At 41.7% G+C, this 27,844-nt stretch overlaps 1 protein-coding gene across 1 annotated transcript in view; it reads right to left on the minus strand.

Moving 5' to 3' along the window:
• The window catches only part of LOC126281668 (putative inorganic phosphate cotransporter), a 130,709-nt gene that overhangs the window by 97,022 nt on the left and 5,843 nt on the right, over positions 1-27,844 (minus strand). The window contains exon 2 of the mRNA XM_049980823.1: positions 86-225. Coding sequence (XP_049836780.1) covers positions 86-225 — 140 coding nt within the window. The remainder of the gene's footprint in view (positions 1-85; positions 226-27,844) is intronic.

Below are 27,844 nucleotides of genomic sequence, written 5' to 3' on the forward strand. Positions count from 1 at the left end.
TATCAGCCTTATTTATAGGAATTACAAGTTGTTTGCACTAGGATACTGTTGTGATGACCCAGCAATTTAGCCAGCAGGTACCCACCTTGATGTTAGGGTTGCCAGCGGTGTTGTTGGCCATGACAACGACCGCCACCGACATGTCGGTCCGCAAGCAGAAGACCAGCACGTGTGCGATGCATAGCAGCAGGGCCTGAAGGTGCCTCACGCCCAACGCGTGGACCCCTAAAACAAAAGCGTATAGACTATTGTTATATCTACGTGCGCCCTTGTTTAGAGGGTAAAAGCATGTCCAGATTTCTGCCTTCCTTTGTTCTCCACGAGCAACTCCTCTGCCAAAAAATTAACGGACGACGGTGCTGATCCTCCTTGGTACACATAACGGGTCAGAACACAGTTGCAGAAACAACGAAACAAACATGCCAAATTTAAACAGACGCAAAACCGGTAAGATTGGTAATCTTTTACAAAGCATTTACACTGCATTCCGAAATGCCTTCACGAAAGAAGACAAAGTGAATAATCCAGAATTCGAATCAAGAACAGCTTCCAACTTGAGTAACATAAAAATAAATACGAGGGTTGGAACTTAAATAGTGGCAACTATTTATTTTTTTTTATTTATTTATGCATTTATTTTACCTGGCAAGATTAGGGCCTTCAGGCCCTCTCTTACACCTAACCATGCATACTCAGATTGAACGAGTTACAGTTTCTACATAACATTCAGGACATATAACGTATTATGCAGTATTGATGTTAAAGAAAAAAATAGAGATTATAAAAGTACTACAATGATAATTATAACAATAAAAAATAATTATAATAATCAAGAATAATAATGATAATAATAATAATAATAATAGTGAATATGTATATGAAAGTACATATACTTTTCTTTTGTGAATGTCAGTTCCATTGTTAGTTGGGAATTTTCTCGTTATATTCTTGCAGCTTGTGAGGTATTCTCATCGAGCAGAGACATAAGACGATAGAATGGGGTGAAAGAGATATATAAGAGGTAGATAGGTTAGAGGAAGAGAAGTAGAATGGTAAAATTCGAAGCTGTGATGGAGAGGAGAAAGAAAGAGATGGGAGGGGCACAACAATGGTGGCTATACCGTCCCTAATATGTAAGTTTTGAGTTCCCTCTTGAATGTTGAGTAGTTCTGGATAAGACGCAGATCACAGGGGAGGGCGTTCCATAGTCGTATGGCTGAGATGGAGAATGACACGGAGAAAGATTTTGTGTTATGTAAAGGTACGGCCAAGATGCTAGACGTATCCGATCTGGTATTGCGATGATGGAATGATGATAGGTGTTTAATGTGAGAAGACAAGTATTGGGGGCACCAGTGGCTAAGAAATTGATGAAGTAAGCACATCGTGTGGAGATCGCGTGCCTTATGTGGGCGTATCCAACCTAGCTGGGAGTATGAAGGACTGATATGATCATACAACCGAATATTGCACACGTATTCACAACCGATGCAAGAGAGCTACATGTTTTCACCTGTTACTGATAGAAAAGAGTTACATGTTCGCACATGTTACTGATCCTTCAAAGTAGTCACCGGAGTTGTGCAGAACCGGTTACCAGCGATGTGGAAGGCGTAGTATACCATTAGCAGAGCCTGTTCTGCTGATGGTGCGAATGGAGCTGTCTACTGCCTATCAAATCTCTGGAACAGTTTTGAAGTGAATGCCTCGTAGTGATCCTTCATCTTCGGAATCAAATCAAAGTCACAAGGACTTAAGTCCGGTGAGTATGGTGGATGGTGCAGTACTTCCCAGTCCCATCCACCAAACAGAGCAGCCACAGCTTGCGCTGTATGCGCCCGCGCATTGTCGTGCAAAATGATGGCTGGGTTGCACAGGAAGTGTCGCCGCTTCTTTCGTAAAGCTGGTCGCAGGTGATGCTCCATAAACGAACAGTAATAATGGCGTAATGCCTTAGGATAACACCATCACAGTCGTACACGAGAATCACCATTACTTTAGACCGCTCCTTTCGCACCATCAACAGAACAGGCTTTGCTAACGGTATGTTACGCCTTCCACATCGCTGGCAACCGGTTCTGCACAATGCTGTTGACTACTTTGAAGGAAAGTAACAGGTGAAAACATGTAACTCTCTTGTATCGGTTGTGAATAAATAGTTGCCACTATTTAAGTTCCAACCCTCGTATCTTCGGAGTACTGAAGCAACTTAAATCACTTAATAAAAGCAAGTCTTCTGGTCCAGACTGTATACCAGTTAGGTTCCTTTCAGAGTATGCTGCTGCATTAGCTCCATGCTTAAGAATTATATACAACCGTTCGCTCGACGAAAGATCCATACCCAAAGTCTGGAAAGTTGCACAGGTCACACAAATATTCAAAAAAGATAGAAGGAGTAATTCACTAAATTACACGCCCGTATCGTTAACGTCGATATCCAGCAGGATTTCGGAACATATATTGTGTTCGAACATTATGAATTACCTCGAAGGAAACGGTCTATTTACACACAGCCAACATGGGTTTAGAAAATATCTTTTTTGTTAAACACAACTAGCTCTTTACGCGCATGAAGTGTTGAGTGCTATTGACAAGGGATTTCAGATCGATTCCGTATTTCTGGATTTCCGGAAGGCTTTTGACACTGTACCACACAAGCGGCTCGTAGTGAAATTGCATGCTTATGGAATATCGTCTAGGTGTCTGGAATTGTGCTTTCCTGTCAGAGAGGTTGCAGTTCGTAGTAATTCATCGAAAGTCATGGAGTAGAGCAGAAGTGATTTCAAGCGTTCCCCAACGCAGTGTTACAGACCCTTTACTGTTCCTCATCTATATAAACGATTTGGGAGACAATCTGAGCAGCCGTCTTAGATTGTTTGCAGATGACTCTGTCGTTTATTGATTAACAAAGTAACCAGAAGATCAAAACAAATTGCAAAACGATCTAGAAAAAATATCTGAATGGTGCGAAAATTGGCAGTTGACCCTAAATAACGAAATGTGTGAAGTCATCCACATGAGTGCTAAAAGATATTTCTTAAACTTCGGTTACACGATAAATCAGTCGAATCTAAAGGCTGTAAATTCAACTAAATACCTAGGAATTACAATTACAGACACGTTAAGCGGGAACACATAGAAAATGTTGTTGGGAAGACTAAGCAAAGACTGCGTTTTATTGGCAGGACACTTAGAAAATGTAACAGATCTACTAAGAAGACTATCTACACTACGCTTGTCCGTCCTCTTTTAGAATACTGCTGCGCGGTATGGGATCCTTACCAGATAGGACTGACGAAGTACATCGAAAAAGTTCAAAGAAGGGCAACATGTTTTGTATTAACACGAAATATGGGAGAGAGTGTCACTGAAATGATACAAGATTTCGTTGTGAGGGAATCTTCTCACGAAATTCCAATCACCAACTTTCTCCTGCGAATGCGAAAATATTTTCTTGGTATCGACATACATAGGGAGTAATGATCACCACGATAAAATAAGGGAAATCAGAGCTCGCACGGAAAGATATAGGTGTTTGTTCTTTCCACCCGCTGTACGAGATTGGAATAATAGAGAATAATGAAGGTGGTTCGATGAACCCTCCGCCAGGCACTTAAATGTGATTTGCAAAGTATCCATCTAGATGTAGCCTAGCAAATATGAACAAGTGCTCGTAGTCCTTAGGTATGCATTTTAGAGCCGATGTTACTGGACACTTTTTCTTGTCTTAGTCTGTACTACCACCTCTGAAAGTGCCTATGCTACAGTCTTAGTAGCGACGGTAGCGGTACATGTATTCTACTGTCAGATGTATCAGAACGGTTTTTGCCTATAATTTACGACTCGTTCGTTTCTGGTATAGGAACCCTTAACTTGGAATGATATATTTATCGTCCTCTATCAACCTTGAAAGTTACAGGAACCCTTACATCAGATTGATACAGTTATCAACCTTGAAAGTTTGAAACATCATCCCTGAATCACCCTCTACGTACATAGATTTACAGGTGCCGACTCCTATCACTTTGACGCTCTGTAGTTTCGATGGATGACGTATCTGGACATTGGTTTCTATGTGGAACTTTTTCTACGAAGTCCCCTCTGCAACCTCTAGAAGTGTATAGCATGAATTGTGAAACACCCAGTACGACTTCGTTTTCAGTCTGTTTGCTGGCACGCTGTTTTGTTTCGCGACCCCTCCAACTAATTCTCAAGTTACGCCTATCAATTGCTGGACGAGCAGCTTGCAAGTGTCCAACGGTTTAGCAATGAAAAATTGTGCCTGACCATCATGAATCGAAACCGGTATCACACGCCGATTATAAACTTTCTTTTTGAGACAAGCTTGAAGCTTAGTTTTGAAAACTCTACTTAGATTACTGAATGCTCTCCAGGCATTTTTATTGTTCAATTTTTTTTCCTTTCCTGAACATCCGTTTCTTGTCTTCAACTCCATAAATACGAAAACTCTGCAACTAGTTTCATGAATTCATCGTTGAGTTGTACTAATTTATTTTCAACGTGTTGTTTGTATGTCACTATAACTGCAATTAGCGTTTGGTCCTATTTCCAAACTTTTCTAATACAAGTACTTACCTCAATTCTACGTTGAAGTTTTTTTGCATTAGAGAAAGAAAATACACTTTTCGTCAGTGAAACAAAGAAGGTTCAGATATATTCCATTAATTTGTTTCCCCATTTAAGGATCTGAAAACATCTTCTAAACCCTGCTGGGAGCAGTTTTGATTTACAGTTTTCGAGCCTGACCCCTTGTTCAAGTCTAAAGTTCTCACTGTCGTGATAAAGTAAACTGAAAGCTGTAGCATTGTATGTGTATACTGACAGAGGTTGAAGCAGTGCCTGTCTCGTAAGATCTGTCTGTGCAGATGATGTTGCAGTTAACTCATAAGATTTGCTCAATATCTAAGAAAGCCAGGCTGAGGTAATTCACATCCATTGTTATAACGGTAATTTAGTGTAAGATATATTGTCTTCTGGAGTCGACTTTTTCTTTTGATTGGTTGATGGTTGGTGGTAAATTTATTGAATTTGTGGTACATTACGAAGAGAAGTTTAACAACCTTACTACAGTGCCTGACAAAAAAAGTGAAGCACCCAGAAGACATGATAGGATGTCAATGTAACTTAGCACACGTGCACATCATCGGCGGGTAGATAAAGTATTGGGGTTAAGTTTTCTGTGACAGATAGAATAGCAGCCACAGTGGATTAGTGTTATTCGTGTTTAATGTGTTACCAGGTCTTGTAGGGTACATAAAGGACGTGAACAGCATCAGATTTGGGGGGATCCCTGTGCAGAATAGGGAGACGTCTACTCGTGTGAGTATAAAAATTTCGCAGTTTTATTTACGGAAGTTTTTCAGAGGAACATAATTCACCAAAACTCGGAATATGTTGCAGCCGATCTCCTTCAAAACAACTGAATCAGTTACGAGTTTAAAAACTTGTTAGCTTGTCAGCGAGTGCAAAAGTTACGGGAAAGGTTATGCCATATGAATACCTGCCGTGCGTGACGCCCGAATTTTGTGGTTAGATGCGCATCGTTGGGCGAGTGTAGACATGGCCAGCCTAGTACAAACGCTATTAGCTAGTGACAGCAGCGGTGTGACCGCCAACGTATATAGGACGCTGACAAGAGCAGAGCAGCTGTCTCCACGAATCACCTGTTTAAGGCAAGTTGGCCGAAATATCGTGGAGAACATGTGACGGACCCAGGCGGACACACAAGAATTCTACAAGTTATAAATATGTTAGGAAAACATGTGATCGAAATAATTTCTGTTGTAACACTCCACCCGTCACTTATCTGGTTTTGGCATTTGTTCACCCCAGCTAGTTGACTAACAGATGAACAGAGAGTGCAAAACTGCCGCAATATCGAATAATGCAAAGAATGTAATAAGGCCCCGTGACTCCTGATTGAACTGCGGTGGCAGTGTTGACATTAATTGATTCAGAATTGATCACTTTTAATTAAAAAGAGGTGCACATTTATGTTATATTCAGCTATTGAACACCAGATGCAAATATTGAACATAAAAATAATCAAGAAAATGACTTGGGATTTCAACTATTTGATTGAAAACAGATGCAGTCGATTAACACAAATTTATTTTAACTCCCGACCTGCCATCATCACATTACATGACTCTCCTGTCAGGCAGTGGTAGTAAATTGCGTTTACGAGGAGTAAAGTGCGATAAATCAAAATTAATTCCTATCGACTGACCTAGGCGTAATGCGAAGTGCGAGAAGAATTCCCCAATACACGGCCCATGCAATCCTCGTGGAAACTTCACCGACGTGATCCAACAAATTAATAAGTGGCGTAATTCAAGCTGGAGCGGGCGCAATGTCACCGAATTCAGCATGGGGGGGGGGGGGGGGGAGGCGGCGTCGTCGTTGTGAGGACGTCGGCCAGTCTTGTGGTGCTGCAAGGTTGCACTCGTCTATTCACTCCTAGCTATCTTGCTCAGTATATATCTGAACCAAAACTTTCTATCTCCAAGCTCAATCGTTCCATTTGCAGAGTCCTAAACTGCAGAGATGCTCACTCTTTCTCAGGCAAGCTGAGTCAAGAACGCCACATCCGCACTCTAGGCAAGGTGGGAACGGAAGACCCCTATGGAGACTTCTCCCAGTCCGCTCTTCACCTCGGTTTCCCCTCCAGCAAAATCGCTTACGCCACTTGCAGCGCAAGTCAAGTTAATTATGTGTCACTTCCCAACACCGACCAATGCCTGCTCTGGGAAGTGAGCAAATTACCACAAAATTTGCCTTCCTCTCAACTTCTGCTATTTAGCTCTTCCCAGGCCACCCAACAAGGTGATTGTATGCACAAAACACATATTTTTCCGGAATTCTGACTCCCAGGAAAGTACTTCAAATTCCTTGGTCCTACATTCCCATTGGAGGCCAGTGTATTTCATTCTGTCGCTCTTCACCTGATTTACTTCAGACTCTTTGGACCGTGAATTCAGTGTGAAATTGCTATAGTCACAAACACACATATTTTGGCCTCCGTTGACTGCTCCACCGTAGCTTTGCGCGGTTTTCTCGCATGTTTCACTGAAAACGGGACGACGGACATTTATCAACAGGCGAACAAGTTCTCCAGCTGCTTCCTGGTACACCAGCTTGGGGTCAACCACCCACTCACTGTCACTCATCTTAAGGCAGCTGCAGGCTACACCCCGTTACCGCTTTCTCAGAGCTTGAGCCACCCTATTGTTGCTTTCCTTCACCACTCCCCAGCCGGCCACGTCCAGCTCTGAATACTTCCCTGGGATAAACTAGCCTCCAGTAAATCGACGCATTTCCACAAAGTTTTCATGTTGTGTGACTTACTTTACATCAACCGACATTAATTATTCCAATACTTCCATGCCCTCTACAAGGTGCATTGTGCCTTGTCAGTCATTTCTGTTCAGCCCTATTGTTCGCTCAATGTTTGTTAGGTGATCTTTAATGACTTCATGAAAGGGGCATAGTTCTTGCCATCTTACACTGTTCACTGCAAGTGACAAATTGAAATAAATTAACAGTAATGATATTACATGCCTGTATATCACTTATTTTTTGTGATTTATCTTAGATCCAGCAAACAAGTCGTGGCGCATTTTACAGCGTCATTAAAATTTGTAATCTATAAAATGTTTTTTTTATTCCAGTATTTGATCACAATACCAATTCTTTTGATGATGACCAGTTTCAGTCAGTAATGACCATCCTCAGATCTTTTCTACACCATGTCTTAAAGTGATAAGGCCATAATGGCATCATCAAAACATATAAGACATGGTGTAGAAAAGATCTGAGGATGGTCATTACTGACTGAAACCGGTCATCGTCAAAAGAATTGATATTGTGATCAAGGACTGGAATAAAACACATTTGATAGTATTGGATCAATGTTCATGTACGTGACTATGTCACAAGTGGTGATTGTAAGCTACAATCTGTCGATCAGTAACCGTCCATTAGCTATCGTACCTTAGCGTTGATAATGACTTTCTTCTGCTTATGTTCGTATTCTGATGTTTGCTTTACTTGTTTTATTTCCCTACAGAGCAGTCGGATAAAAGCCTACCTCACGCGATCGCACGACGCAACGATACCACTGAGCAACTCTCGGATATCCAGCTTATGTGGTTTGTGAAGTCTGATATCTGCATTGCAACTACATGATAATATTAGCTCAAGTATGAGGAAGATCAGAAGGCCAGTGACCACTATTGATAATTAGCACGATAACGATCGATCTTCAGAACGACTTATTTGGAGAGGAAGCTTTGTTGTCTTACCTCTACTGCTTACAATATTACCTTGATAATTATTATCAGTCTTGAAACTTCCTGGCAGATTAAAACTGTGTGCTGGACCGAGACTCGAACTCGGGACGTTTGCATTTCGCGCGCAGAAGTAAAGCTGTGAGGACAGGGCGTGACTCGTGCTTGGGTAGCTCAGTTGGTAGAGCACTTGCCCGCGAAAGGCAAAGGTCTACATCTATCTACATCAACATCCATGCTCCGCAAGGCACTTGATGGTGTGTAGCGGAGAGTACCTTGAGTACCTCTATCGGTTCTCCCTTCTATTCCAGTCTCGTATTGTCCGTGCAAAGAAGGATTGTCGGTATGCTTCTGTGTGGGCTCTAATCTCTCCGATTTTATCCTCATGGTCTCTTTGTGAGATATACGTAGGAGGGAGCAATATACTGCTTGACTCTTCGGTGAAGGTATGTTCTTGAAAATTTAACAAAAGCCCGTACCGAGCTACTGAGCGTCTCTCCTGCAGAGTCTTCCACTGGAGTTTATCTTTCATCCCCGTAACGCTTTCGCGATTACTAAATGATCCGGTAACGAAGCGCGCTGCTCTCCGTTGGATCTTCTCTATCCCTTCTATCAATCCTATTTGGTACGGATCCCACACTGCTAAGCAGTATTCAAGCAGTGGGCGAACAAGCTTACTGTAACCTACTTCCTTTGTTTTCGGATTGCATTTCCTTAGGATTCTTCCAATGAATCTCAGTCTGGCATCTGCTTTACCGACGATCAATTTTATATGATCATTCCATTTTAAATCACTCCTAATGCGTACTCCCAGATAATTTATGGAATTAACTGCTTCCAGTTGCTGACCTGCTATTTTGTAGCTAAATAATAAGGGATCTATCTTTCTATGTATTCGCAGCACATTACACTTGTCTACATTGAGATTCAATTGCCATTCCCTGCACCATGCGTCAAGTCGCTGCAGATCCTCCTGCATTTCAGTACAACTTTCCATTGTTGCAACCTCTCGATACACCACAGCATCATCTGCAAAAAGCCTCAGTGAACTTCCGATGTCATCCACAAGGTCATTTACGTATATTGTGAATAGCAACGGTCCTATGTCACTCCCCTGCGGCACACCTGAAATCACGCTTACTTCGAAAGACTTCTCTCCCGAGTTCGAGTCTCGGTCGGGCACACAATTTTAATCTGCCAGGAAGTTTCATATCAGCGCACACTCCGCTGCAGAGTGAAAATCTCATTCTGGATTATCAGTCTTCATAATAGACTGTCGAAAGTAAGAGCGCTACTATCCGTCGTTTCTTTTGTATTTTTCTTTCAAGAGCAATCTGCTGCGGTATTCAAGTTCATTTCACAAGACTGAGTCTTCTACTTGAAAGAAAACAGTGTCTTGGGGTGAACTGCAATTTACGGATCAGAACTGAAAAGTTTAACTTGGCCCCAGTTCTTTTTGAGGTTGTCAGTAGCCGTCTAAATGGAGCATCTAGTTCGCTTATTTATCTGTTTTCCACGACTGCGAGAACATACAGCTAAGTTTCATTTTCCAATGGAATGAAGCACAGTCGCGCTGGCACCCGATTACACGACCAGTTCCTAGCTTTGAGCCGCCTCTACGATGTGGTGGCCGTGAGGGCCGGATGAAGTGGCCGAGCGGTTCTAGGCGCTTCATTCTGGAACCGAACGACCGCTACGGTCGCAGGTTCGAATCCTGCCTCGGGCATGGCTGTCTGTGATATCCACAGGTTAGTTAGGTTTAAGTAGTTTTAAGTTCTAGGGGACTCATGACCTCAGATGTCACGTTCCATAGTTCTCAGAGCTATTTGAACCACTTTTGGCCGTAAGGGGCGTACGAAATCGGCATTGCACCATTGGGCTCCAAAGTCGCTTTATCTTACGGTATGTGGGTTTTTTTTGTGCTCGTTTGTGGGTGGTGTTACCCGTGTGCCTCGCTTTCCAACAAAGTTGGGTGCACTTCGACATCACATGCAGAAACGATAGCAATAAGCACGGACAAGTATGGAACTAGTCTTGATGTTTATCGTGCTTCCAATGAAGGGAATATCTAACATTTGTGAAAGGTCAGTGGGAGCCTTGATTTTAAACGTAATTGTAAAAATGTACTTTAAGGTTGTACCTGCGAACACGTGAATGATATACCCTTATAAAGTAGGGTGATTGTTTTGATAAATAAAAACTTTATGATCCTATGCTTGAACTAAAATTTACCCTTCGTTTGTATCTTCGTTCATGTAAAAGATACAGTCTTGTCAATCCGGTTGAATGTTTTTTAGACAGCCTGTACTACATACTTCCGTTTATAATATTTCCTCAGAACTATGCTCTTTTATGCCTCGGTCATCGAGTGAAAGCCTCCCCTGATACAGAAAATTTGACGCAAGAACTGAACTACCTAAGAAAAAACTTCCGCGAGAATGCCTATATCGCAGATGATATCAAATGTTCACAAATGTGTAAATTCTTAAGGGACCAAACTACTGAGGTCATCGGTCCCTAGACTTACACACTACTAAAACCAACTTAAACTAACTTATGCTAAGAACAACACACACAACCATGCCCGAGGGAGGACTCGAACCTCCGGGGAGGGGCCGCAGGTGGTATCAGCACGCTGATCATCGCCGAGGAGGACAGTAAAAACCTAGCGTTCTGGCCTTTTTGGGTTGCAGTCCTCCTGAAGAGACAAAATATGAAGTAAGTCCTCGGGCTCCAAGCTAAAATATGCCGAGAGCCCTGTGAAAGGTAAGGTCGACCTCGGATCTCTCGTCGTTCGCATGATACCGTCTGAGTGAGGATAGTGCTACGTCGGGCAGACCATGCGCAGGATAGAGCAATGTCGGGTATAAGGAGAGAGCTGTCTGTTACTGCGCTACCAGGAGAAATCGGTGATAGCTGAACATCCTTCGAAAAAATTGACATAAAATTGCCTCTGATAAAACCAACGTCACTAGGAGGGCTATCGCTTTCTGGGATAGCGTCATAAAATAAGCTATGGAGTTCAAAACGTGATACACCCTCTCAAGACAGACGTCGAGTTGCAGTTTAGTAGTCCACAGCGTGGAACCCAGACATCGTGACGTTAAAGCGGGTACGGCAGAGACGGTACGAAAACTTGCCTTGTACGCTGATAGACTGAACACTTAAGACGTGGTTGTCTATACCACCGCTATACTGGGATGAGACTAGCAACCATACCGGCATTTATTCATATGTAACCCATCTAATCGTTTGTGATTATTAGAGGCATATAGGTACACTGCACATACTCTGTTGTTGTTGTTGTGGTCTTCAGTCCTGAAACTGGTTTGATGCAGATCTCCATGCTACTCTACCCTGTGCAAGCTTCTTCATCTCCCGGTACCTACTGCACCCTACATCCTTCTGAATCTGCTTAGTGTATTCATCTCTTGGTCTCCCTCTACGATTTTTACTCTCCACGCTGCCCTCCAATACTAAATTGGTGATCCCTTGATGCCTCAGAACATGTACAACCAACCGACTCCTTCTTCTAGGCAAGTTGTGCCACAAACTTCTCTTCTCCCCAATCCGATTCAATACTTCCTCATTAGTTATGTGATCTACCCATCTAATCTTCAGCATTCTTCTGTAGCACCACATTTCGAAAGCTTCTATTCTCTTCTTGTCCAAACTATTTATCGTCCATGATTCACTTCCATACATGGCTACACTCCATACAAATACTTTCATAAACGACTTCCTGACAATTAAATCTATACTCGATGTTAACAAATTTCTCTTCTTCAGAAACGCTTTCCTTGCCATTGCCAGTCTACATTTTATATCCTCTCTACTTCGACCATCATCATTTATTTTGCTCCCCAAATAGCAAAACTCCTTTACTACTTTAAGTGTCTCACTTCCTAATCTAATTCCCTCAGCATCACCAGACTTAATTCGAATACATTCCATTATCCTCGTTTTGCTTTTGTTGATGGTTATCTTATATCCTCCTTTCAAGACACTATCAATTCCGATCAACTGCTCTTCCAAGTCCTTTGCTGTCTCTGACAGAATTACGATGTCATCGGCGAACCTCAAAGTTTTTATTTCTTCTCCATGGACTTTAATACCTACTCCGAATTTTTCTTTTGTTTCCTTCACTGCTTGCTCAATATACAGATTGAATAACATCGGGGATAGACTACAGCCCTGTCTCACTCCCTTCCCAACCACTGCTCCCCTTTCATGTCCCTCGACTCTTATAACTGCCATCTGGTTTCTGTACAAATTGTAAATAGCCTTTCGCTCCCTGTATTTTACCCCTGCCACCTTCAGAATTTGAAAGAGAGTATTCCAGTCAACATTATCAAAAGCTTTCTCTAAGTCTATAAATGCTAGAAACGTAGGTTTGCCCTTCCTTAATCTAGCTTCTAAGTTAAGTCGTAGGGTCAGTAATGCCTCACGTGTTCCAACATTTCTACGGAATCCAAACTGATCTTCCCCGAGGTCGGCTTCTACTAGTTTTTCCATTCGTCTGTAAAGAACTCGCGTTAGTATTTTGCAGCTGTGGCTTATTAAACTGATTGTTCGGTAATTTTCAGATCTGTCAACATCTGCTTTCTTTGGGATTGGAATTATTATATTCTTCTTGAAGTCTGAGGGTATTTCGCCTGTCTCATACATCTTGCTCACCAGATGGTAGAGTTTTGTCAGGACTGGCTCTCCCAAGGCCATCAGTAGTTCTAATGGAATGTTGTCTACTCCAGGGGCCTTGTTTCGATTCAGGTCTTTCAGTGCTCTGTCAAACTCTTCACGCAGTATCGTATCTCCCATTTCATCTTCATCTACATCCTCTTCCATTTCCATAATATTGTCCTCAAGTACATCGCCCTTGTATAGACCCTCTATATACTCCTTCCACCCTTCTGCTTTCCCTTCTTTGGTTAGAACTGGGTTTCCATCTGAGCTCTTAATATTCATAGAAGTGGTCCTCTTTTCTCCAAAGGTCTCTTTAATTTTCCTGTAGGCAGTATCTATCTTACCCCTAGTTAGATAAGCCTCTACATCCTTACATTTGTCCTCTAGCCATCCCTGCTTACCCATTTTGCACTTCCTGTCGATGTCATTTTTGTGACGTCTATATTCCTTTTTGCCTGCTTCATTTACTGCATTTTTATATTTTCTCCGTTCATCAATTAAATTCAATATTTCTTCTGTTACCCAAGGATTTCTACTAGCCCTCGTCTTTTTACCTACTTGATCCTCTGCTGCCTTCACTACTTCATCCCTCAAAGCTACCCATTCTTCTTCTGTTGTATTTATTTCCCCCATTCCTGTCAATTGCTCCCTTATGCTCTCCTTGAAACTCTGTACAACCTCTGGTTCTTTCAGTTTATCCAGGTCCCATCTCCTTAATTTCCCACATTTTTGCAGTTTTTTCAGTTTTAATCTACAGGTCATAACCAATAGATTGTGGTCAGAGTCCACATCTGCCCCTGGAAATGTCTTACAATTTAAAACCTGGTTCCTAAATCTCTGTCTTACCATTATATAATCTATCTGATACCTTTTAGTATCTCCAGGGTTCTTCCACGTATACAACCTTCTTTCATGATTCTTAAACCAAGTGTTACCTATGACTAAGTTGTGCTCTGTACAAAATTCTACTAGGCGGCTTCCTCTTTCATTTCTTTGCCCCAGTCCATATTCACCTACTACGTTTCCTTCTCTCCCTTTTCCTACTACCGAATTCCAGTCACCCATGACTATTAAATTTTCGTCACCCTTCATCTATTTGATCAAAATGTACGGGCACCCCCCAAAAATTACGTTTTTCATATTAGGTGCATTGTGCTGCCACCTACTGCCAGGTACTGCATATCAGCGACCTCAGTAGTCATTAGACATCGCGAGAGAGCAGAATGATTGGGCGCTCCGCGGAACTTACGGACTTCGAACATGGTCAGGCGATTTGGTATCACTTGTGTCATACGTCTGTACGCGAGATTTCCACACTCCGAAACATCCCTACGTCCACTGTTTCCGATGTGATTGTGAAATTGAAATGTGTAGGGACACGTACAGTATAAAAGCGTACAGGCCGGCCTCGTCTATTGAGTGACAGAGGTCGCCGGCAGTTGAAGGAGGTCGTAATGTGGAATAAGCAGACATCTATCGAGACCATCACTGCGATTAGTCTGAAAGTTAGGCGGGAGGTGAGAAGACTTGGATTTCATGGTCGAGCGGCTGCTCATCAGACACGCATCACGCCGGTAAATGCCAAACGACGCCTCGCTTGGTGTAAGGAGCGTAAGCATTGGACGATTGAACAGTGGAAAAACGTTGTATGGAGTGACGAATCTTGGTACACAATGTAGCGATCCGATGGCAGGGTGTGGGTATGGCGAAGGCCGGGTGAAGATCATCTGCGAGCTTGTGCAGTGCCAACAGCAAAATTCGAAGACGGCGGTGTTATGGTGTTGTCGTGTTTCTCATGTAGGGGTTTGCACCACTTGTTGTTTTGTGTGGCACTATCACAGCACAGGTCTACATTGCTGTTTTAAGCACCTTCTTGCTTCCCACAGTTGAAGAGCAACTCGGGGATGGCGATTGCATCTTTCAACACGATTGAGCAGCTGTTCATAAAAAAATGTTCAAATGTGCGTGAAATGTTATGGGACTTAACTGCTAATGTCATCAGTCCCTAAGCTTAGACACTACTTAACCTAAATTATCCTAAGGACAAACACACAGACCCATGTCCGAGGGAGGACTCGAACCCCTGCCAGGATCAGTCGCACAGCTGTTCATAATTCAAGGCCTGTGGTGGAGTGGTTACACGACAATAACATCCCTGTAATGGACTGGCCTGCACAGAGTCCTAACCTGAATACTATAGAACATATTTGGGATGTTTTGGAACGCCGACTTCTTGCCAGGCCTCACCGACCGTCATCGATACTTCTCCTCAGTGCAGCACTCCGTGAAGAATGGTCTGTCATTCCCTGAGAAACCTTTCAGGGCCTGATTGAACGTATGCCTGCGAGATTGGAAGCTGCCATCAAGGCTAAGGGTGGGCCAACACCATGTTGTATTCCAGCATTACCTACGCAGGGAGTCACGAATTTGTAAGTCATTTTCAGCGAGACGTTCGGATACTTCTGATCACGTAGTGTATCTAGTAAGTCATTAACTTTACTCTGTATCAGCGGAAATACTAGACTTTGATTTTCTTTCTCTGGGACACTTTTCCTCTGAACTGAAATTACACTAGTATTCCTCCCTTGGGTCTGACCCAGGTTTCATGGAGATTTCTCTTGGCTGTAAGACAACTGCCGAAACTGGGAATTCCCTCCAAAAATCCTCCCATTTAAGACTCCATCTACAGCACAATCAGCTCTTCTGTGTCGAGACCTGTATTCCACCAGCACAACAGCCATGTGAGATGGGTGGCCGTAGCATAGCCGTGTGGGCGCCACGGCATCGTGAAGCGAAAACAATCAGTTCCAAAGAACAATAGCAAACTGGCACCCAGAGGTTCCCGTTTCTTCAACAGGTGACGACCACGTCACCATTAGAAATCGAGGCTGTCGCATCAGTACTTGCGCCCACGACGTCACTTACCTGCAAGTAGTTGTTGACATATCCATCCGCCGAGACTGGATTTAGGCCGTCGCACCATCCTGGACACAATCACCTTCTGAACCTATATGGGCCACCAGAAGTCAACAACGAGTACCGACTGTGACCTCTATGGACCTGGTATCCTACGGTCTTACACTATTTGCGACTGTGAATGTTGGACAGCTATCAAAACTGTGATCCATCTGGATATTGGATTTATAATGTTAGGTTTTCTGTGAACCTCTAATTCAGACTTATTAAGCACTATCCAGCTATCAGACAGTCTGGCGGAACAATTGAATCCTGCAGACTGTTTGATAGCTGGATAATCATCATGGAGTCTGAATGACAGGTACATAATGAAATATTATCACTATGACGTCTTGTTGTGTTTCTACGACTGGTTTACCTGCAGTCCTTATAGTTTAATGTGAAGTGTCTCTCTTATGTTGTTGCGAATAACGTACTATGTGTCTAGGTGGGAGGTTGTTCTTGTTCAGTGAGACCTTGCCAGGTCACTTCGAGCTCACTTGGTTCTAAAATGGTTCAAATGGCTCTGAGCACTACGGGACTTAACTTATGAGCGTCATCAGTCCCCTAGAACTTAGAACCACTTAAACCTAACTAAGCTACCGACATCACACACATCCACGCCCAAGGCACGATTCGAAGCTGCGACCGTAGCGGTCGCGCGGTTCCAGACTGAAGAGCTCACCTGGTTAAAAAGAGACTGACTCCAAAATAGGCCAGAACTCTGTCAGACTGCTCAACCTTTACGGGCACAGAATATGAATAAAGAAAAAAAGAAAAGGAACATACTCAAGGCAGTCATCATTTACAATGGCCGAGGAGAATTGGGCTGAAGAACGTGCATACGCCGATATACACTACTGGCCATTAAAATTGTTACACCAAGAAGAAATGCAGATGATAAACGGGTATTCATTGGACAAATATATTATACTAGAACTGACATGTGATTACATTTTCACGCAATTTGGGCGCAGAGATTCTGAGAAATCAGTACCCAGAACAACCGCCTCTGGCCGTAATAACGGCCTTGATACGCCTGGGCATTGAGTCAAGCAGAGCTTGCATGACGTGTACAGCTACAGCTGCCCATGCAACTTAAACACGATACCACAGTTCATCAAGAGTAGTGAGTGTTGTATTGTGACGAGACAGTTTGCTTGGCCACCATTGACCAGATGTTTCTAGTTGGTGAGAGATCTGGAGAATGTGCTAGCCAAGGCAGCAGTCGAACATTTTCTGTATCCAGAAAGGCCCGTACAGGACCTGCGACACGCGGGAGTGCATTATCGTGCTGAAGTGTAGTGTTCCGCAGGGATCGAATGAAGGTTACAACCAGGGGCCGTAACACATCTGAAATATAGCGTCCATTGTTCAAAGTGCCGTCAATGCGAATAAGAGGTGACCGAAACGTGTAACCAATGGCATCGCATACCAGCACGCTGGGCGATACGCCAGTATGGCGATGGCGAATACACGCTGCCAATGTGCGTTCACCTTGATGTCGCCAAACACGGATGCGACCATCATGATGGTGTAAACAGAACCTGGATTCATCCGAAAAAATGACATTTTGTCATTCGTGCAGCCAGGTTCGTCGTTGAGTACACCATCGCAGGCGCTCCTGTCTGTGATGCAGCGTCAAGGGTAACCGCAGCCATGGTCCCCGGGCTGATAGTTCATGCTGCTGCAAACGTCGTCGAACTGTTGGTGCAGATGGTTCTTGTCTTGCAAACGTCCCCATCTGTTGACTCAGGGATCGAGACGTGGCTGCACGGTCCGTTACAGCCATGTGGATAAGATGCCTGTCATCGCGACTGCTAGTGACACGAGACCGTTGGGATCCAGCACGGCGTTCCGTATTACACTCCTGAACCCACTGATTTCATATTCTGCTAACAGTCATTGGATCTCGACCAACACGAGCAGCATATCACAGCATTTTCTTCCTGTCGGTTAAATTTCGCGTCTGTAGCACGTCATCTTCGTTGGTGTAGCAATTTTAATGGCCAGTAGTGTATGAAACACTTGACATGGATGGAAGTCTCGTAAGATTATATTGAATCATATCTCCTCGAGACCATTCATTTATACTTAACGTCGTAATTTTCGCAGAGATATATTTTATACACACTATTATACATACCTACAGTCAGTCTGGAAATCAGTGAGACAGACTGAAAGAATAAGTAATTAACGTTACTGGATAAAAGATTAATGTAAGCCCGAGATAAAGCATTGCAAACGTGAAACGGTGGTACATTAATAACCGGTGTAACGTCCAGAAAGTAGACGCGAGCATGCAAACGTACAAGCATTGTGTTTTATTGACGTCGGATGCCTCTTTGCGTCCATGCCTCGCGCGTTTGGTCGGTCATTACAGGGTTAGGTAGTTAGTTAGTTAGTTACGTGTTCCATTAATCAATCTCACCGGTAACCGTTATGATGTGAAACATGTCAAGTGCATAAGAAATGCACACATGATTTTTTTAAAGCTTAAATCCTTTATTACTTACCCCATTCCCTTAAATGGCACAAAATGAATATTTTATATGTGTAGATTTGTTTAATCCTATTCAGGAATTCATCTGTGCTATAGAAAGAGTTGTCATGGAGATATGATTTCAGTTTTTTTTAAAAAATGTTACTGTTATCCGTCAGACATTTTATTTCATCTGGTAATTTATGGAAAAGTTTTACGGCAGCATATTTCTGTGGCAAAGATAGGTTAAGTAGACGACAGTGTAAGTCTGTCTTTCTTCTGGTATTATAATCATGAATGTCACTGTTGTTTTTAAACTGGTCCATGTTGTTGAGAACAAATTTCATTACTGAGTAAATTCTGAAGGTGGCAGGGGTGAAACACAGGGAGCGAAAGGCTATTTACAATTTGTACAGAAACCAGATGGCAGTTATAAGGGTCGAGGGATATGAAAGGGAAGCAGTGGTTGGGAAGGGACTGAGAAAGGGTTGTAGCTTCTCCCCGATGTTATTCAATCTGTATATTGAGCAAGCAGTAAAGGAAACAAAAGAAAAATGCGGAGTAAGTATTAAAATCCATGGAGAACATATAAAAACTTTGAGGCTCGTCGATGACATTTTAATTCTGTCAAAGACACCAAAGGACTTGGAAGAGCAGTTGAACAGAATGGATAGTGTCTTGAAAGGAAGATATAAGATGAACATCAATAAAAACAAAATAAGGATAATGGAATGTAGTCGAATTAAGTCGGGTGACGCTGAAAAAATTAGATTAGGAAATGAGACACTTAAAGTAGTAAAGGAGTTTTGCTATTTGGGGAGAAAAATAACTGACGATGGTCGAAGTACAGAGGATATAAAATGTAGATTAGCAATGGGAATGAAAGCGTTTCTGAAGAAGAGAAATTTGTTAACATCGGGTATAGATTTAATTGTCAGGAAGTCGTTTATGAAAGTATTTGTATGGAGTGTAGCCATGTATGGAAGTGAATCATGGACGACAAATAGTATGGACAAGAAGAGAATAGAAGCTTTCGAAATGTGGTGTTACAGAAGAATGCTGAAGAGTAGATGGGTAGATCACATAACTAATGGGGAGGTATTCAATAGGCATGGGGAGAGGTTTGTGGCACAACTTGCCTAGAAGAAGGGGTCGGTTGTTTGTACATGTTCTGAGGCATCAAGGGATCACCAATTTAGTAATGGAGGGCAGCGTGGACGGTAAAAATCGTAGAGGGAGACCAAGAGATGAATACACTAAGCAGATTCAGAAGGATGTAAGGTGCAATAGGTACCGGGAAATGAAGAAGCTTGCACAGGATAGAGTAGCATGGAGAGCTGCATCAAACCAGTCTCAAGACTGAAGACCACAACAACAACAACAACAATCAGTAACTTTGTAAGTAGTCAGTTTAGGTTTTCTTATTAGTAACGCCGCCGCCACATAGCGCTCTGTATAAAAATCACTGGCTGTGCGTGTGCAGTCTGTGGCTGGTTTGCATTGTTGTCTGCCATTGTAGTGTTGGGCAGCGGCAGCTGGATGCTAACAGCGCGTAGCGTTGCGCAGTTGGAGGCGAGCCGCCAGCAGTGGTGGATGTGAGGAGAGAAATAGCGGAGTTTTGAAATTTGTAAGAATGGATGTCATGAACTGATATATATACATATATATTGACTATTAAGGTAAATACATTGTTTGTTCTCTATTAATATCTCTCATTCGCTAACTATGCCTATCAGTAGTTAGTGCCTTCCGTAGTTTGAATCTTTTATTTAGCTGGCAGTAGTGGCGCTCGTTGTATTGCAGTAGTTCGAGTAACGAAGATTTTTGGTGATGTAAGTGATTTGTGAAAGATAGGTATTTTTGTAGGGATTTTTGAAAGTCAGATTGCATTGCGCTAAAAATATTGTATGTCTGTTTAAGCACAGTCTTGTATAATTTTTCTAAGGGGCGTTTCATATGTTGTGAGAATGGCCTTGTCTTGTGCAGTTATTGTTTCTTTCATCGCAGAATTGCGACGGATATGGCCTGTAATTGTTGTGCTTCTGTTTTTGCGTTCCGCGACTGTCTGTGTCAATTTCTAATTCTTGTAAGAGTCCCTGAAAATCTTCAATGTCGTCTTTGCAACGCCCTGCCAAAATAATATTCCTTAAATGTTCAGGCAATTTCATTACGCAAATGCGGATGAGTTCTGAAGGGCTATATGGGTTTGAAAGATATTGATTCTTATGCAACATGTCTTCTAAAAATTTGACGAGGCTGGAAAATTCAGATTGTTCAATGTGTTTCATCATCATAATGCTATGTTTTACGCGGTCTTGTGTAGCTTGAGACCAATATGCTAAGAGGAAGGCATGATAAAATTCTCCTTCACTGTGACAATCGTGAATGACCGATCGCATTCTTACAGCTGGTTCATTCTCCAAGTAGCCACACCTAAATTCTAATCTGTGCTCTAATGACCAGTTGGGAGGAAAACAATGAGAGAATTGATGGAGCCACGCTTGTGGATGAATGTCGTTGCCAGAATTCTTAAATGTTTTGAATTTACGTGCAGTAATGAACATTTTATTGTCAAAATCATCGTGTTGGCGAGTAGCATATCTGTCATTGTTACTTCGTGTCGGCGGTTCCATCTCAGAATTCAGTGCACCTTGCCAATTTCTTTTTTTTAATCATTGCTGTTTGTGTTAATTGTTTTGTGCTGCTGCATTGCCTCGTCCCTTAGTTTAGCATCTAAGCTCAGTAGATTTAAGTTAGCTTAAGAGGGGGTAGCCTATATAAAAGAATAAGTTGCGATGAATTGGAAGAAATGCACTGAGAGGTTATACGAAAAATGTACAGAAAGCAGGTATAGGTAGGATTCTCTTGGAAATAAATGATGAGGTAAGATACTGGAAAATAAATGATGAGGTAAGAAATATGTGAACATATAAATACAGAAAGCGTGCTTAGATAGGATTTTTTTGGTGAATACAAATGTTGAAATAAGACGAAAGATCTATGGAATGAAGTTTTGGGTTGGACTGCAGTACCAAATGTTATCCTGAAAACAAACCCTGTCCTTTCCTTTTGTGTTATCCCACTATGTGTTTGTGTACCCTTCTGTATTTATTTTCTTCCTGTCTCTGTGTACTGTTTCATAGGATTTTTTTCTCTTCTAATACTAAGCTAAATTCACTATGATGAGGAATACTGTTATCCTCAAATATAAATTGCATTAATAACATGTTATTTACATAGTAAAGATGTATACACAATATTTATTCTGTTTTGTTCTAATGCTCATGTGTGAAGTTGGTGTTTCAAAAGTTATTCTGATCTTTTATATATGTACTTATGTCATAAATTTTGTAACACTGATGTATTTGCTATTTCGATTCTTTTGTAAAGCCTGTATTACTGCAAATGTTATGTGTATTGTTATGTTCTTTAAAGATGTATTTTGTACCTTTGTTATTGTATTCTTATGTTATAAAATTGTAATTGACACCAGTTCATCAAATTAAGTAACTTGTAAATTACATTTCACTGCACACGTTTCTGTTGGTCATAGTATATGGACAATATGTGATAATTAGGGACTGTTAGTGTTTGCATGTGTGTTAATAATGCAGTAAGGGACTGGATAACAGCATTGCTGGCTCTAAGGACAATTCCAAAACCTTTGTGAGTGCACAAGTGGTGGTTATGGAGTTGCTATATTATCCGCAAGACCCTTCAGTGGTGGTTGTGCACCTGCACAGTCACAACAGATGGCTGCTGGCCATCTCTACAAGGACTACAGTGGGTCTGCATCTTTGATGACCCACCAATACCGTAATCTCTACCAGGACTACAATGGATCTACTCTGTGTTGACCTACCTACCAATATTCTTCAAAACTTCGACTGACTCTGCTGTGGGTTTGCTCTGTTGTGGCCCATTACCTGTCTGCATGTCAAGAGTCAGCACTGTCTTTCCGTTGGAAGGACAACACTACTTCTTCAAGACTGCATGGAAATCCACTACTTCCATGTGCATTTTGTTTTATTGCTCAGTCTTTGAGAAAAACACTGCTATTTTACTGTGATGAATGATCAGGACTGTCAATATGGACTGTGAGAAAATATTATTTTTTGTCCAAATTTGTATTAATAAGTGTGTGCATTTGATATATTTCTTACAGTAATTATGAATTTTTTTTTCAAATCTGTATTGGCCACTGCCCAAAACAATTTGTAAAATTTTTTGTGGGGAGCATGGGGGCTATGTAAGTAGACTGTTTAGGTTTTCTTATTGGTAACGCCGCCGCCACATAGCGTTCTGTATGGAAATCACTGGCTGTGCCGTGTGCAGTCTGTGGCTGGTTTGCATTGTTGTTTGCCATTGTAGTGTTGGGCAGCGGCAGCTGGATGCTAGCAGTGGTGGATTATATATATATTATGACTATTAAAGTAAATACATTGTTTATTCTCTATTAAAATCTTTCATTCGCTAACTATGCCTTTCAGTAGTTAGTGCCTTCTGTAGTTTGAATCTTTTATTTAGCTGACAGTAGTGGCGCTCGCTGTATTGCAGTACTTCGAGTAACGAAGATTTTTGGTGAGGTAAGTGATTTGTGAAAGGTATAGGTTAATGTTAGTCAGGGACATTTTTTTGGTAGGGATTTTTGAAAGTCAGATTGCGTTGCGCTAAAAATATTGTGTGTCTGTTTAAGCACAGTCTTGTATAATTTTTCTAAGGTGCGTTTCAACTTTTCCAATGACATTATTTGTATCATTTTCTGTTGAAGTTTCTCTTACGAGATTAATAATGGTGCTTGTATGATCAGCAAACAGTGCCAGGTTAGCTTTTTCTTTCAGATGAGAAGGAAGGTCATTCACATACATCAAGAACAGAAAGGGACATATGATCGAAACCTGAGGAATACCTAATGTAATGTCGGTTAATGCTGTTTGTGGATGACGCTGGAGTAGTCTGATGATGTCCCATATGTGCTCGATTTCAAAGTAGAAAGCGAGAAGTAGCAGCGCCAAAGTCTGAAAGGCCGACAACAGCCTGGACAGCAGTCCGCTGACCCTACGTCCGTCCATATTGTGTCCACATTACGCCACTGGCAGAGGTAGACACGGTGGTCGGTCGGTCCCAACTGTACCGTCTGGGCAAGAAAGATACAGTCCCGACTGTACCGTCTGGGCAAGAACGCGAAGCTTTTCTTGCTTTTTTTATTACACTTTCTTGGGGCACACCTCATGTTATAGGGGGCGTTCAAAAGGTTTCCATTGTAAAGCCGCAGGGTCCAGAAACAGTATTCCAAGCAGGCAAAAAATTTCAATGAGCACTGAAGTTATCGTCCCACCGACACAGCAAAATGAAGATACCTGGATGGTAAAACACAGTGTGCTGCTACTTGAATAAGTCGGACAGCCATCATCAACTATTCTGGGTCTTTGTTAAGTGACCGAAGGCGTGATATCGCATGGGGACAGACCAGGACTGCAAGGGAGGTACTCGAGAGTCTACTTCTTGACTTGGTACGACTCCTGCGCTACAACATTTGCGATATGGGGACGTGCCTTATCATGAACCAGCAGCACCAAACTTGGCGCACTATTACACAACCGTGGTTTCGACAGACATCCATCTTCATTCTCCGATGGATATCTACCAGTGTTTGTCCTTCGGCTACCAAGAAAACAATAACAGCTCTTTGGTCCTCTTTGGTACCATTTGGTAATAACATCGCCACAGTTCACGTCTCAGCATTCGCAGCACGCGCCTTGGGAAGATACAAATGTCTCAATAATCACTTGTCTCCCTGTCGGTGCTTATATACCTACATCAGAGTCGCGCTACGTTGCATGTGTGCTGCAGCAAACGGAAAAATTATGGTCGCGTCTTATACTTCAGCTTCTTCGGAACATTCGCAGCTTAATATGATATATTCGGTTCTGTTAGCCAAGTGTTCATCGAGCCACACACACACACTAACGAAGATATTCCGTATGACAGTATCTTTGCTATTAGTCGCTGATGTGGCAGAGAGTGTAAATCTGTGCACACACTCCCAAGGCCACCATACGGTGCATGGCGCGGATGGACCTTGTACCACTACTACCCAGTCCCTTTCCTAATCCACTCGCAAATGTAGCGCGGACAAAATGACGTTCTACGCGCCTCCGAACGGTCACTAATTTCTCTTGTCTTGACTGCTCGACTCTTACGCGAAATGTAGCACGGCGGCGTTAGAGTCGTTTCGCAGTCGCCCTCAAACCCCGATTCTCTAAACTTCCTCAATAGCGTTTTGCAAAAAGAACATCGTCTTCCCTCCAGGGATTCTCGTTTAAGTTCGGGAAAAATCTAAAATAGTACTCGCCTACTGACCGATCCTAGCAGTAACAGATCTAGGAGCACGCCTTTGACGATATCTTCCTTCTATTTGATCTGCTGAGAATCTCAAGCAGTCAAGAATGGATCACGCTATTGCTCTATACGCAGTCTCCGTTATAGATGAGCTACGATTCTCCCATTAAAGCGAATTCTACCACTCGCCTTACATACCACCGACGTTACGCTTAGATATTTAATCGACGTGACTATGCGAAGCAGTACACCACTAGTACTGTATCTGATATTACACACTTATTTGTCCTACACACTGAAGTAACATACATATCCCAACATTTGCAAATCTAGGAAGACTGAATCAACCTGTTCACGCAAGACATGTTTGAATAGGGCAATCTGTGTTTCGCACTGGTGCTTTTTCTGAATTGCGAGCTCATATTTTAAGATGGGTTTGTTTCCACCCTGGAATGTCATAATCTTAGAGCTCATATTATTCACTGGGATCCTATATGTGACTCGATTTGTGATTTACTGTCAGAGAGGTAACAGTTCGTAGTAACCGATGGAAAGTCATTGAGTAAAACAGAAGTGATTTCTGAAGTTCTCCAAGGTAGTGTTATAGGCCCTTTGCTGTTCCTTATCTATATCAACGATTTGGGAGACAATATGAACAGCCGTCCTAGTATGTTTGCAGATGCCGCTGTCGTTTATCGACTAAGAAAGTCATCAAAACATATTGCAAAACGATGTAGAAAAGATATCTGATTGGTGCGAAAATTGATAGATGACCCTAAATAACGAAAAGTGTGAGATCATCCACATGAGTGCTAAAAGTAATCCGTTAAACTTCAGTTACACGATAAGTTAGTGAAATATAAAGGACGTAAATTCAACTAAATACCTAGGAATTGCAATTACGAACAACTTAAATTGGAAGGAAGACATAGAAAATGTTGTGGGGAAGCTAACCAAAGACTTGGTTTTATAGGCAGAACACTTAGAAAATGTAACAGACCTACTAAGGAGACTGCCTATATTACGCTTGTCCGTCCCCTTTTAGAATACTGCTGCGCGGTGTGGGATCCTTACCAGATAGGAGTGACAGAGTACATTGAAAAAGTTCAAAGAAGGGCAACATGTTTTGTATTATCGTGAAATATGGGAGAGAATGTCACTGAAATTATACAGGATTTGGGAAGACATCATTAAAAGAAAGGCGTTTTTCGTTGTGATGGAATCTTCTCACGAAATTCCAATAGCCAAATTTCTCCTCCGAATGCGAAAATATTTTCTTGGCACAGACCTACATAGGGAAAACGACCACCACGATAAAATAAGGGAAATGAGAGCTCGTACGGAAAGATATAGGTGTTCGTTCATTCCGCGCTATACGAGATTGGAATAATAGAGAATTGTGAAAGTGGTTCGATTACCCTCTGCCAGGCACTTGAATGTGATTTGCAGAGTATCCATGTATATGTAGATGTAGATAACAAACGAACTTAAAATACTGTGATCACTGATCTTTTCCTCGAAACATATGACTAAATAAGAAGATAATGGTTTGCAGCTTACTTCAGATAAATTGGAATTTCAATTCCGTCAGAGCGTGATCCTTTGTTCATTTTATGTAGTCTTCATTGTTTTTTAGTAGCGGAGTATTGTTAAGTTTCTTCCGAAGTTCAAACCTTGGTATCTCCACTTCTCACAGTCATACAAAGGTAAAGAGATACAGAAAGCGTTCATGGCTCTACTTTGTAACCAAAAATTATGAAAAATCAATGTTATTCACTGAAATAAATTTTGGAAGTCGCGAACATTTGAAATCTTTCCATCGCGCAGTTATCACTGCAGTAAGCCGCGGAAAACTGTGGGCACTTTTAGATAGTTAACTTCCAGCTGATGTTAGACTTTGTTATGTCTTTCCACAGATAATTATCTGTGTGCACTGTGGAAGCATGTAGCTGATAAACAACTATCATCTAATCTTTTTGACAATCGTTCTTACCGAAACATGACTGTCACATTCCACAAGTGTTGGTCTCATCATCTATAGATTATACAAAATATATCTCTTGTATTGGAATGGGTTATCAATGGTTGTAAGTCCACGGGATCGTTGTGTGGGAATTACAAGTTAGTTGGATGTTAATTACGATTCATAGAAACACTATCAACTTCTTGCTTGTTAGTTAGTTTAATGATCTATTGATCTTTAGTACCACTAATCGTAATGATATGGAATGAGTCACTTTACATTTACATCAAAAATTCATATGCAAATATGTCTATTAGCTGACCATGCATAAATTGTTTCTAAATCCTACTCACCAACTTTTACACATAAGAAAAACAGAAATTCTTCTACGGAACAGAAAGAGTTGCCAAGGAGAAATTTCATGAGTTTGGTTCAAATTTAACTATTTTATATCAATGGATAAGCGATCAAAAATTTTTCTGTCAGCAGTGTGCCAAAGTAAGCCTTAGCTGCAGTTTCATTTTCTTCCGGTATTATAATTATGAACGTGATTGTTCGTTCTGAACTGCAGTAGGTTATTTACCACGAACTACATCAGAGAATAAATATGCTGTGAAGCAGCAATAAGAGTGCCTACCTGCTTAAACAAATATCTGCAAGATGATTGTGGGTGAGCATCACATATCGTCCTTATAGCACTTTTTCAACAACGAAAATTTTCTTTCCTAAAGCTAACAGCAGAAAATTATTCCATACGAGATTATTGAATCAAATCACGCAAAATACGTCAGTTTACTGATTTGTTTCTCTCCAATATTTGCAGTTATTCGAAGTGGAAATGCGGCTGAACGAAGCTGTTGTAGGAGTTCCAAAATGTGTTTTTTTTTTTGCACTTTAAATTCGCGTCTAAAAGCTTTAAAGTTTCCATGCTAGTATTATTTCCTCACCATGTGTTGTGCTTATCAGTATTATAATATCTCTTGATACGCAGAGCTTTTCATTTCTTAACAAACGTCAAACTTATAGCAGAAGTCTACGTGGGCAAATTTTGCAAATACAGGTTTGTTAAGAAAATTTTTCTATCAGTTTTCGATAGCACAACACATATGG

Source organism: Schistocerca gregaria, chromosome 1 (genome assembly GCF_023897955.1).
Source record: "Schistocerca gregaria isolate iqSchGreg1 chromosome 1, iqSchGreg1.2, whole genome shotgun sequence".
Classification (NCBI taxonomy): domain Eukaryota; kingdom Metazoa; phylum Arthropoda; class Insecta; order Orthoptera; family Acrididae; genus Schistocerca; species Schistocerca gregaria.